General features: G+C 48.6%; 1 protein-coding gene across 1 annotated transcript; it reads right to left on the bottom strand.

Annotated features, from left to right (window-relative positions):
• Nucleotides 1–7,387: 7,387 nt before the first annotated feature.
• On the bottom strand, nt 7,388–12,892 carry ASCL5 (achaete-scute family bHLH transcription factor 5). The gene is made up of 2 exons (XM_029069698.2): nt 12,176–12,892; nt 7,388–8,738 (listed from the first exon to the last, which is right to left on the bottom strand). Exon 2 carries the CDS (start codon nt 8,151–8,153, stop codon nt 7,530–7,532), a length of 624 nt encoding a protein of 207 aa, XP_028925531.1. The 5' UTR covers nt 8,154–8,738; nt 12,176–12,892; the 3' UTR covers nt 7,388–7,529.
• Nucleotides 12,893–13,357: the final 465 nt, after the last annotated feature.

A 13,357-nucleotide genomic window follows, 5' to 3' on the forward strand; every position in this document is an offset into this window, starting at 1 on the left:
ACAAGGACTTGGTTCGAGGAAGAAGTAACTGGACCAGCCAAGTCACCTGGCCGGGGTGGAGGTAGGAAACAGGAGGAGCAAGGATCAGTGATTGGGAAGCAGTGTGGCCCAGTGAAAAGAGAACAGGACGGTGAATCAAGGGAACCTGGATTCTAATCTCAGCTCTGGCACTTGCCTGCTGGGTGAACTTAGTTAAGTCATTTACTTCCCTCTAGCTCACTTTCCTCATCAGTCAAATGGGTATGAAATACCTGTTCCCCCTCTCCCATAGACTGTGAGCACCATGCGAGGTTGTGTCTGTACTGTATTGTATCTACTCCTGTACTTGTTAAAACTTAAGTGCCACAGTTTTTATTCTTTTGAGTGGGGCTGGCCAGGTTTCACTTTGTCGGTTCTTGTTTTTCTCTTCTTTCTTTAGAATTTTCCATGGAAGCTGTGTGAATATGTTTAATTTTAGCTTAACTATAATTATAACAAATGAGCAAAAAAAAACCCCAAACCAAAACCATCCCTGACCATTTAATCACACTTTTTATCTTCTAGTCTATAGATTTTAAACTCCCCTTACAGACTTTAAGTTCTTTGTGGGCAGGGATCACATCTACCAACTCTGTTGTATTGTGTTCTCCCAAGTATTTAATACAGTGCCCTGTACACAGTAAGTGCTCAACAAATACCACTGATCGATTGGTTAGTCTCTCTGGCACTTCATTAGTGTTAGAATAGATGTAGCATTAAGAAGCAGCATGGCTTATTGGACAGAGCATGGGGCTGGGAATCAGAAGGACCTGGGTTCTAATCCTGACTCCACCATTTGTCCGTGTATGACTGTGACAAGTCATAAAACTTCTCTTATGCCTCAGTTATCTCATCTGCCAAGTGCAGATTAAAACTATGAGTCCCATGTGAGACATGGATGGTGTCCAACTTGATTAGCTTGTATCTACCCCAGCACTTAGTACAGTGCCCGGTACATGGTAAATGCTTAACAAATACCATAAAAAAAGACATAGCATATCAAGTTCCAGACTGGCTCACAAAAATGTGTTAGTAGATGCACGAGGGAGTTAATTTTAATTATTGCCGCAATTTTGAAGTATCATTTAACTGCCTCTAGCACTTTTTTTGTAATCAATTAATAGTATTTATTGAGCACCAGCTCTGTGTTAAGCCCTTGAGAAAGAACAATAGAGTTAGTAGCCTTGATCCCTGCTGTCAAGGAATTTACAATCTAGTGGGGGACCCAGACAGTGAAAAAAGTGATTTAACCCATTACTCCATTCCTTCCTCTAAGGAATACGTACATAAGATCTGCTCATAGGTGCTCATAAGTGATCAAGGTGTGTAAAGGTCTGCTCAACTGTATATATTTTCATTACCCTATTTATTTTGTTAATGAGATGTACATCATCTTGATTCTATTTATTTGCTATTGTTTTAATGAGATGTTCATCCCCTTGATTCTACTTATTGCTATTGTTTTTGTCTGTCCGTCTCCCCCGATTAGACTGTAAGCCCGTCAAAGGGCAGGGACCGTCTCTATCTGTTACTGATTTGTACATTCCAAGCGCTTAGTACAGTGCTCTGCACATAGTAAGCGTTCAATAAATATATTGAATGAATAAGGGAATTCAGTTAGCTTGGGGTTCCTATTTTATGTTTATGTCACATATCTCTGAGCAGATGTGAAAGTAATTTCCCAGGTCAGTCCAGGTCAGTGGCTCTGCCTACCTCCGCAGCCCTGCTTCTAACAGAATCTGGAGACTGTGGTTATTGACCGGTCAGCAGTGTGCTTCCAGCTGGCCAGCGCTAGCCAAATGGGGGGACTGAGGGACATCTGGTGGACGATGGAGTTTATGGAATGCTTGTTCAGTCAAGAACTCACCAGATCTCACTGGAGAGAGGGGGCCATAATAATAGCTGGAGTATTTGTTAAGCACTTACTCTGTGCCAAGCACTGTACTAAGCGCTGGAGTAAATAGAAGATCATCAGGTCAGACACAACCCCCTTCCCCACCAAAGGCTCACAGTCTAAGGGGAAGGGAGAAAAGTAAATAATCATGATAATAATAACTGTAGTACTTAAGCGCTTACTTTGTTCCAGGCACTGTACTAAGTGCTGGGGTGAATACGGGCAAATCGGGTTGGACACGGTCCCTGTCCCACATAGGGCTCACTGTCTCAGTCCTCTTTATACAGATGAGGTAACTGAAGCAGAGAGAAATGCTGTGGCTTGTCCAAAGTCACACAACAGACATGTGGCAGAGTCAGAATTGGAAGCCAGGTCCTTCTGACTACCAGGCCCGTGCTCTATCCACTAGGCCAAACTTCTCAATCGATCAAGCAATCCATCAGTGTTACTTATTGAGCACTTACTCTGTGAACACTTGGGTTAGTACACTACGACAGCGTTGGGAGAATAGGTATTTAATCCCCATTTAAAGGTGAGGAAACAGAAGAAGTGAAATGACTTGCCCAGGGTCACCAGTCCGGCAGGAGGCAGAGCCGGGTTAGAATGGTGGCCATGTGACTCCCAGGACAGTGTTCTTTCCACTAAGTAGCGCTGCCATCCAGATGCAGCCGGTCCCAGGTCCCACTCGCTGTTGTTGTGGGACAACCATCCCGGGCAGCGTCCTTGGACCTGGCCTATTCAAACTGTGAGGAGGGACGCCCCTCGGCCTGATGGTTCCAGGAGAGTGATTCCCCACCTAAGTATCTGGGAGGTTTCTTCACCTGAAGCAGCAGGGCGTAGTGGTTAGAAGCTGAGCCTGGGAGTCAGGAGGTCACGGGTTCTAATCCCAACTCTGCCACTTGTCCGCTGTGTGACCTTGGGCAAGTCACTTGACTTCTCTGGTCCTCAGTTACCTCACCCGTAAAATGGGTATTGAGACTGTGCGACCCACTGGACTGTGTCCAAACTGATTTGCTGGTATCCACCCCAGCACTTAGAATGGTACCTGACACATAGTAAGTGCTTAACAAGTAACACAATTATCAACTATTACTATTATTAAATACCATTGATTGACTGATTTAATTACTAATTGAGTGCCCACTGGATGCAATTTTTTCTAATGGTATTTGTTAAGCACTTACTATGTGCCAGGTACCGTTCTAAGCACTAGGTAGATACAAGGTAATCAATCTAGTCAATCAGGTTGGATACAGTCCATGTTCCACATGGGGCTCTCAGTCTTCATCCTCATCTTACAGATGAGGTAACTGAGGCACGGTGAAGTTGAACGGCTCATCTAAATTCACACAGAGGACAAGCGGTGGAGCCAGGACTAGAAACCAGGTCCTTCTGACTCCCAGGCCTGTTCTCTATCCACTAGGTCATGCTGCTTCTCACAATATGCTGCACTAAGTGCTTGACAACTTTAGTGGTTGGTCTGGAACAGGAATCCTGGGTCAGTGGATACAGAGAGCCAATGCTAGAAGACTGAGGAGTTGCAGGGAGGAAGGCATATGGAGGAAATGTAGAAAGGCAGAAAGTGGGGAAGAGTTTAGAAATCTACCCTGGAGCATAATAATAATGTTGGTATTTGTTAAGCGCTTACTATGTGCCGAGCACTGTTCTAAGCGCTGGGGTAGACATAGGGGAATCAGGTTGTCCCACGTGGGGCTCACAGTCTTCATCCCCATTTCACAGATGAGGTAACTGAGGCACCGAGAAGTGAAGTGACTTGCCCACAGTCACACAGCTGACTAGTGGCAGATCTGGGATTCGAACTCATAGGATCGGCTGACTGACTGAATGCACTGTACTAAGCATTTGGGAGCGGATAATCCAGCAGACATGGTAAATACGTTCCCTGTCCACAGTGAGCTTACTTGTGGCCTCAACCCAGATCTGCTGCCCGGATCATTTTTCAAAAAACAAAAACAAAAAAACGCCATTCAGTCCACAGCTCCTCACTGCTCAAAAACTTTCAGTGATTGGCCATCTTCGAGACTATAAGCTCTTTATGGGCAGAGACTATGTCTACCAACTCTGTTGGGTGGTACTCTCCCAAGTGATTAGTAAGTGCTCTATACACAGTAAGTGCCCAGTCAATACCATTGATTGAATGAATGAACCACTGCCCCATCAAATAAAAACTCCCAAACATCTGCTTTGGGCAGGGAACACGTCTATCAACTCTATTATATTGTACTCCCCCAAGTGTCTAGTACAGTACTCTGTACATAGTAAGCACTCATTAAATGCGGCTCGGGAACCGGGTCGTGGCTCAGTGGAAAGAGCACGGGCTTTGGAGTCAGAGGTCATGGGTTCGAACCCCGGCTCGGCCACTTGTCAGCTGTGTGACTTTGGGCAAGTCACTTAGCTTCTCGGTGCCTCAGTTACCTCATCTGTAAAATGAGGATTAAGACTGTGAGCCCCACGTGGGGCAACCTGATTCCCCTGTGTCTACCCCAGCGCTTAGAACAGTGCTCGGCACATAGTAAGCGCTTAACAAATACCAACATTATTATTATTATTATTAAATATGATTAACTGATTGCTTTAAAGAATCTTCAAGTCTCTTCTAAAATCATTTCTCCTCCAAGATGCCTTCCCTAACACCTAACTTCCCCATCCTAGAGAAGTAGCGTGGCTCAGTGGAAACAACATGGACTTGAGAGTCAGAGGTCATGGGTTCTAATCCCGGCTCCGCTGCTTGTCAGCTGTGTGACTTTGAGCAACTCACTTACCTTCTCTGTGACTCAGTTACCTTATCTGTAAACTGGAGATTAAGACTGTGAGCCCCACGTGGGACAAACTGATCACCTTATATCCCTCCACCAGTGCTTAGAATAGTGCTCAGCACATGGTAAGTGCTTAACAAATACCATCATTATTATTATTATTATAGTCACCCTCCCTTCTGTATCATCTAGAGAAAGAGCATGGCTTAGTGGATTGAACATGGGCCTTGGAGGCAGAAAATCTTGAGTTCTAATCCTGGCTCTGCCATTTGTCTGCTGTGTGATCTTGGGCAAGTCACTTAACTTCTATGTGCCTCAGTTACCTCATCTGTAAAATGGGGAATAAGACAGTGAGCCCCATGTGGGACAGAGACTCTGTCCAACCCGATTTGCTTGTATTCACCCCAGTGCTTAGTATAGTGTCTGGCACATATAGCTTAACAAATGTGACAAACATCACAAATATATGCAGAGGAACAAGAGGAAATTATGATTAGGGTATTTGTTATGTCCTTACTATGTATCAAACACTATTCTAAACCCTGGGGTAGAGAGAAGTTAATCATGTCAGATACAGTCCCTGACCCACATAGGACTTATTCGAAATAAGAGAAACAACAGACATTAAATCTCCACCTGATAGATGCGGAAACTGAAGCACAGAGAAGTAAAGTGATTTGCTCAAGGTCACAGAGCAGACAAATGGCAGAGCTGAGATTGAATCCTAGCTCCTCTGACTCCCACTAAGGGTAAGGACACTAGGTCATATTACTTTCCACTTATGTATCTACCCTTTAAATGCTGCCATTTCTCCTGTCTGTAATTTATTTTAATGTCTTTCTCACCCTCTAGACTGCAGGCAGGAATGGTATCTACCAACTCTATTGTACTGTACTCTCCCAAGTGTTTGTTACAGTGTTCTTCACATAGTAAATTATAAATGTTCAATAAATACCATTGACTGATTGTTAGGAGGAGGGGAGGGCTGCATACTTAAGTGTTGAGGTGGCAAGGAAGTGCTCAAGTAGGAGTAGGGAGGATATAAGCAGGGAAGAATTACAAATTGATCAGGGAAAGTCTCCTGGAGGAAATATGATTTCAGAAGGGCTTTGAAGATGCGGAGCTGTAATCTGGCAGATTAGCAGGTGAAAGGAGTGCCAGGTGTGGGGAGGGTGGGACCAGGAAGACTTTGGCAGTGGGAGAAAAGAGAATGAGGCACAGTGAGCACTTGAGATTCAGCGGAATGAAAAAATGAGAGCTGGGGTGGATCAGAAGAGAGAGGTTATGTAGGAGGGAGAGAGCTGACAGTGCCTTAAAGCCAGTGGCCAGGAATTTCTGCTTGATGTGGAGAGGAAGGGGCAGCCCCTGGAGGTTTCTGAGGAGTGGGGAGATGTGTGCTGAATGATGTTTCAGAAAAATGACCCAGGCAGCAGAGTGAAATATGAACCGGCGAGGGGAGAGGCTGGAGACTGAGACCAGTGAGGAGGTAGGTGTAATAGCCAAGCTGGACCCAGGTCGTGGCTGTTTGGAGTAAGAGAAAGGGGTGAATCCTGGCCATGGGGAGGAGGCCAGACCACAAGGATTTGGTGTCAGGTTGAAAACGGGGGAGGAAAGAAAGATGGGGAGCAAGATAATGTCAAGTTTGTGGGCTTCAGAAGTGGGAAGAAGAGTGATGTGGACAACTCTGATGGGAAAGTGAGAAGGAGGGGAGCATTTGAGGAGGATGAGGACTTCAGTCAATCATTTGTATTTATTGAGCACTTACTGTGTGCAGAGCACTGTACTAAGTGCTCGAGTTCAGTTTGGGCCAAAATGAAATTTGAAGTACTAACAGGATATCCATAGAGAGATGTCCTGGAGTTAGGGAGAAATTCAGATTGTAGGGAGAGGGCAAGATGAGCAAGGTAGATTTGGGAGTCATTTGCATACAGGTGGTAATTAAAGTAATGGGGGTGATGAGATTGATGAGTTTTCCAAGGGAGTAAGTAAAAATTGAGAACACCCAAAACAGAGCTTGAGGGACACCCACAGCTAGGCGTTGGGTAGTAGACGAGGGAGAGCATCTGAGAAGAGGACCTCATGGGACTGTCCTACCCCCCCCAATCTGAGTAAAAAGTCCCACTCCCAGCCCTCCCCCACCAAGAGCCCTTCCCCAACTCCAGAGTACAAGCCCTTCTGGAAAAGTGGGGGCCAGCCCCTCGGACCTCTGGGTTCCTGGTTATTATTATTATTATGGTATTTATACCATACCATCAATATAATATACCATTACATTTTCATTATCATAATTATGGTATTTGTTAAGTGCCTACTATGTTCCAGGCACTGTTCTAAGCACTGGAGTAGATACAAGATAATTGGGTTGGACAGTCCCTGTCCCGCACAGGGCTCACAGTCTAAATCCCCATTTTACAGATAAGGAAAATGAGGCACAGAGAAGTGAATTGACTTGTTCAAGGTCACACAGCAGACAAGTGTCAGAGCCACGGGGCAGAGCCGAGATTACAACCCAGGTACTTCTGACTCCCAGACCCATCCATTAAGCCCCGCTGCTTCCCAATGGGGCTCACAGTCTTAATCTCAATTTTACAGATGAGGAAAGTGAGGCACAGAGAAGTCAAGTGACTTGCCCAGGGGCACACAGCAGACAAGCGGGGGAGCGGGCAGTGGAGGTAATGGCCAGAGAGGCAACTGGAGCTTAGGGACATGCATTTATTTGATTTACCTCCATAGTGCAAACCCATCACCACAAAGGAAGGGCCTTGATTCAGTCTGACTTCCAGATCCTCCTCCATCTCCCCATCAGACACCCCCAGGCCCAGGGGCCAGAAAGACCAGGATCAGCGACTGGGCTCCTCCGATTCACAGAAGGGGGAAGAGGAAAAGCGGGAAGGTGAAGAAGACTCCGGGGCTGAAGAGGAAGACACTTTGGCTTCCCCATCATCGCTGGGGCAGTCTGAGGTAGGGGCTGGAGGAGGCCGTAGAGTGGGGCTGCGGGGGGTGCTGCCATCCGTGGTGTCGGCCACCGGCCCTTCAGAGGCTCTGTTCAGCAGGTCCTGCAGATACTTGATGTATCTGACCGCGGCCCGCAACGTTTCCACCTTGCTGAGTCGCTTCTCGGACACCGTGCCGGGCAGGTGGCCCCGGAGGCGGGCATAGCCCTCGTTAACGCATTTCACCCTCTGCCTTTCCCTCTCGTTCCTCTTCTGGATGAAGGCTGGCTCGAAGGGGTAGTCATAGATCCCAAAGGGGCCATGGAAAGGGACGTAGGGAAACCCGTTCCCATAGGCATCGTAGTAGGTGTGCTCCACATTGGCAGGGTAGAGCAGGAAAGGGACATTGGTCAAAGCTTCTGCTGGTGGGAGGTGGGGGAGACTGGGAGGTGGGGCTAGCCCCAGCTGCATACAGCTCGACGTGGCCACAGATCGCCTCTCCACCAGGGCCCGGCACAAGTTGTTGTTCATGGTCAACCAAGTGGGCCTGGTATGGCTGGCCCTCCCTCCCTCCAGCCCTCAGGCTATGGCAGACCACCCGGGTTGGGTCTGTTCCACCAGTAGTCCTCTCTCCAGCCCCCAAGGTTTGATGGACCACACTTAGTGCAGGGGACTGTCAGGGGCAGCCCAGATCTGCCCTCAGGAGTCACAGCCCCTCCTGGCTCATCTCCAGAACCCTCACCGGCTTCCCGGACCGATCATCAGCCATGGTGATGGGCTGCTTGAAGCCTTCTGGGCCTCTCTCACTGCTGAGGCGGCTCCGTGGGAAGACCACCGTTTCCACCCGGGGAACTACATCCAGTCCAACTGACTTGGTGCCTTGCACTCCTCCTCCTCCTCCTCCTGTGGCCTGGGGGAACCAGCTAGGGTCCAGCCTTGGGGGCTCACAGCTGGTGAACCCCCAGATAGGGAGGAGAGGGCCCAGGATCCCTGCTGCTGGGAGCACGGCAGATGAGTGGAGATGGCCCCCGCTGCGTGTGGGGGGATTCCCGGTGCCACTCCGTGGCCTCTGCTCAGACAAACGAGAGATGTTCTACTGGTCCTGGGGGTCTGGGCCTGCAAAGACAATGTGGTCAGTGGAGAGGTCATTCCTAACCAGAAAAACATCACATTTTGGATCAGTGTCATTGTCCCCATCGCTCTGAAGGCCAATCCTGGGGCGTTGTGAATCGGGGACAAGTCCCAAGCCCTGGCCAAGCCTGGAAGCAAGCCTGGTGGCCGCCCTAACCAGCTGCCCATCAGAGACCCAAGAACAGACACCAAAGCCTGGGTCTCGATGCCTCTCAGGCCCACCCTTTCTGGGGGCAAAGACCAGTAACCATCAGTTTTTACCCTACAAGCTCGGGAGAAATGGATGCAGTCAGAGACTGTCTGAACCTACAGGTCAAAGCTGAGGCTGCCTGGTTTGCAGTTTGTGGCTACCATGGCAATGAAAGACCCTCCTGACTGTCTGGAGGGGTGGGCCGGGGGATGGGGGGGGGGGGGGGGGGGGGGGGCGGGGGCTGTCTTTGTTCATTTGTGTGGTTCTCTGGCGCCCCCTGCTGTCCAATTCTCACAGGACCCCACCGACGATTTTACTTTTTTATGGTACTTGTTAAGAGCTTACTATGTGTCAAGCACTGGTTTAAGCGCTGGGATAGATACAAGTTAATCAGGTTGGACACAGTCCCTGTCCCACATAGAGTTAGAAGTCCAAGTAGGAGGGAGAACAAGTATTGAACCCCTCTAGACTGTAAACTCCGTTGTGCGCAGGAAACTCGGGTGTCTACCAACTCGAGTGTCTACCAACTCGGTTGTGTTGTAATAATAATAATAATAATGATGGTATTTGTTTAGCGCTTACTATGTGCCAAGCACTGTTCTAAGCACAGGGATAGTTACCAGGTAATCAGGCTGTCCCACGTGGGGCTCACACTTTTAATCCCCATTTTACAGATGAGGTAACTGAGGCCCAGAGAAGTGAAGCGACTTGCCCAAGGTCGCAGCAGACACGTGGCAGAGCCGATATTAGAACCTATGACCTCTGACTTCCAAGCCCATGCTCTTTCCACTAAGCCATGCTGCTTCTCTAATTGTAGGCTCCCAAGTGCTTAGTGCAGTGCTCTGCACCCAGTAAGCACTCATTAAATACCATGGATGATGCATCCTCCAGGCCTCCAGTTCCACGGTTTTCCCACTGAGCCACAGTATCCTTAATTCAACAACAACAAAAAAACCCAGAAAAAATGAAACCCTTCACTTAGTCTGACACCTGGCCTGGGTCCCAGCCCAAAGCCTAAGATGCTCAAAAAGAGCTTAGTATAGTCCTCTGCCCACAGGAAGTACTCAATAAATATGATTGATTGAAAATGTCAACAGCCACAAACTGGAACCTGTTTCCCTGTGGTTCATTTTCTGGTGTAGTTGGGCAGGGAGTGGGGTGGGGAGGGGAGGGCAATGTTCTGAGATTCATTTCCTCAAACTGTCCTAGGGAAAACATGGGATTGCAGGCCTTTTTTCTCCCCCTTCAGTGGATTCCCCTGGAACCCAGAAAGCCCTGGATTTAGCCAGAGGCTGCTGTCTGTCCTGTTCACAGCGGCAGATTGCAGCAGATTCCTAAACCACCCGACAAAAGACAAAGGGGGAATTAAAGGAAACAGGTAACGGCTGCCTACTGGCAGCACCTGGGCTCCCGGTCACAGCCACCCCTGGGTCTTCCCACCACAGTGAGCCTAATTCAGCAGAACTTGCCACCTTCCAGCTGGGGCTGTATGGCTAGGGCTACCCAGTGGCCCACCAGACAGTTGCCGTGACCCCGACCCAGGAGCCTCCAAAGTGATCATGATTCTGGGACTGACTACAATACTCCGTGGCTCAGTGGAAAGAGCACGGGCTTGGGAGTCAGAGGTCATGGGTTCAAATCCAGGCTCTGTCACTTGTCAGCTGTGTGACTATGGGCAAGTCACTTCACTTCTCTGTGCCTCAGTTACCTCATCTGTAAAATGGGGATGAAGACTGTGAGTCTCACATGGGATAATCTGATTACCCTGTACCTACCCCAGTGCTTAGAACAGTGCTCTGCACATAGTAAACACTTAACAAATACCAACATTATTATTATTATTCCAGCAGGTCCACATCTTTATCCATATTTACCCGCACCACCCGCTTCTCTGAGTCTTTATCCATACCGCTGTACCTCAGACTGCTGTATGTGGTGCCATCCAAAACCCCAAGACATTTCTGTGGGAAAATATGGTCTTTTTCCTTGAATGAAACCTGCTGGGATCACAATAGCTCTTGCCCTTCCCCCCAGTCCTTCCCACCTCTCTCCCAGACACCAGTGGGTCTTGGTCCCCACCAGAACTTGCCACCTCCCTGAGGCTTAGCACAGTGCTAAGGCACACAGTAAATGCTATTGATGGATTCTCTAACCGACTGGTCGCCTCCCCTGACATCTGTAAAGAGTGTTTAGAGAAAGGATGGTGATTGACTAGGGTCCATTTCCTCTGCTCCATTGAAACAGAAGTTGCGGCATGAGGGATCTAGATTAGACAGGCGAAGGAACTTGAGGATAGTTAAACACTGGGTGCCAAGGGGGGTGGTGAACTTGCTGCTTCTGAATAGATGTTCTTAATAATGATGGCATTTATTAAATTCTTACTATGTGACAAGCACTGTGATAAGAGCTGGGGTAGATATCAGAAAATCTAATCAAACAGTCCCTATTCCACATGAGGCTCATAGTCTAAAAAAGAGAACAGGTATTTAAAACCCAGTTTACAGATCTTCATCTGTAATTGATTAATTGTAATTAATCTGTAGTTGTGGGCCAGAGAAGTTAATCAACTTGCCTAAGGTCACACAGCAGGCTAGTGGATGAAGTAGAACTAGAATCCAAGTCTTCTGACTCAGTCTTGGGCTCTTTCCCCTAGGCCATGGCATTCCTGCTGCCTGCTCCAGACTGCTCTCCACAGAGGCAGGATTTAAAAACCCAAAACACTTCTCTATTACATCATAGTTTCCCAAGTGCTTAATTCAATGTTCTACATACAGTGTTGAATAAATACCATTGATTGAGTGATAAATGCAGCTTTTCCCTAAGAATGAAACTGAGGGCAGTTTCAAGAGACCTCCCCCACAGGACCTCTCTTCTGCTGGGTCATAACAAATCCTACAAAAACAGCAAATCCAACATTCACCTGACAAGATTTTCTCTGCTAACTCTAAGGGCAGCATCCGCACCAGGAGAGACAGGCCTGGAGCAAGCGGGGAGAGGAGGAGGATGGGACACTTGTCTACCTGGCTCAGCCACCCTTCCAGCCACTCCACCTCACCTGAAACCCCCACTGACACCTTCTTTGCTTTATTTTCTGCTTTGGGTAAAGTGCTTTTGGATGGGTGACTAAACCCTGAGTAAATGGCATGGTTGCCAGGGCTTTCCCTGTGGGGATTATCCAGGCCCCTGGGCATCCTGGCCTAATGTCTCCCATTGGTCCCTGCATCCCCGGTACCTCTCTCTTGGTCCATCACAGTGTGACCCACATTCGGGAATGTGAGCACAGTGGGCCCTCGAGATCCTGGAGATGCCCCCCTTGGGAACCTGGAGACATTTTCCTTGGGATCCGATCCTTGAGACTCTCCCCTCCGGATCCTGGAGACACTTCCCTCGGGATCCTGGATATGCTCTCTTTGAGATCCTGGAGATGCTTTCCTCTGGATCCTGGAGACGCTCCTCTTGGGATCCTGGAGATGTTTCTTTGGGATCCTGGAGACTCTCCCCTCCAGATCTTGGAGACACTCTCTTCAGGATCCTGGAGACGCTCTCTTCGAGATCCTGGAGACGCTCTCTTGGGGATCCTGGAGACACTCTCCTCAGGATCCTGGAGACGTTCACCCCTGGGATCCTGGGAGTACTCTTCTCACAATCCTGAAGACACACTCCTCAGGATCCTAGAAGCAACCCACCCCCTTGAGATCCCTGAAATGCTCCTCTTGGGATCCTGGAGACACTCCCCTTGGGGGAGGACGTGGCCTAATTTGCACCTGGCATTAGGTCGGCTCTGGGTGCATATCTGCCTACATCCTGCCCACTGCTCCCACTGCCTCGTGAGTGGGAGACAGTTAAGCTTTACCTGATTAACTTCAAACAGCACCACACCCCCATGGGGAGGGTTGCAGGCTGCGGGTGGAGGGGCTTCTGCTATCTGGGAACCCGAAGAGGACTCCTGGCTCCCTGTGATTGGTTGCCAGGCACCTGACAAGGCCAGTGAGGAGCAGCAACTCAGACAAGAGCCAGGGCCTAAATTCATAGCCTTCATCCAGGCAGAGCTCCGGCTGGGGTTTTGTCTGAGAAGGAATCGGGCTTGCAGTAATCTGGTCAAAGTAGAAATAGGTGAGGTAAAACTCTTTACAGCGGGAGGGACTTAAGTGAGATTTAGGAAGAATCTTCCTTCAGATGTCTTTTGTTTTTCCTTTCAGTCTCATGCATTAACTGGTCTGGGTTGTCAGAGGATGTGGTGGAAAGGGTGAACTAGGTTAGCTAGGTTTGTTAGGAAGGAGGGGGGGATTAATCAGGTGGCTTTGGGGAAGAGCTCTGAAGAGGGGGCATGCTTGGGGAAGCTTCTAAGTAGGGAGATAGAATGGAGGGAGAGGGGAACATTTTGGCCATGTGGAAAAGAGGCAAGGGTGGCAGA

The sequence above is a fragment of the Ornithorhynchus anatinus genome, chromosome 7, assembly GCF_004115215.2.
Source record: "Ornithorhynchus anatinus isolate Pmale09 chromosome 7, mOrnAna1.pri.v4, whole genome shotgun sequence".
NCBI lineage: Eukaryota > Metazoa > Chordata > Mammalia > Monotremata > Ornithorhynchidae > Ornithorhynchus > Ornithorhynchus anatinus.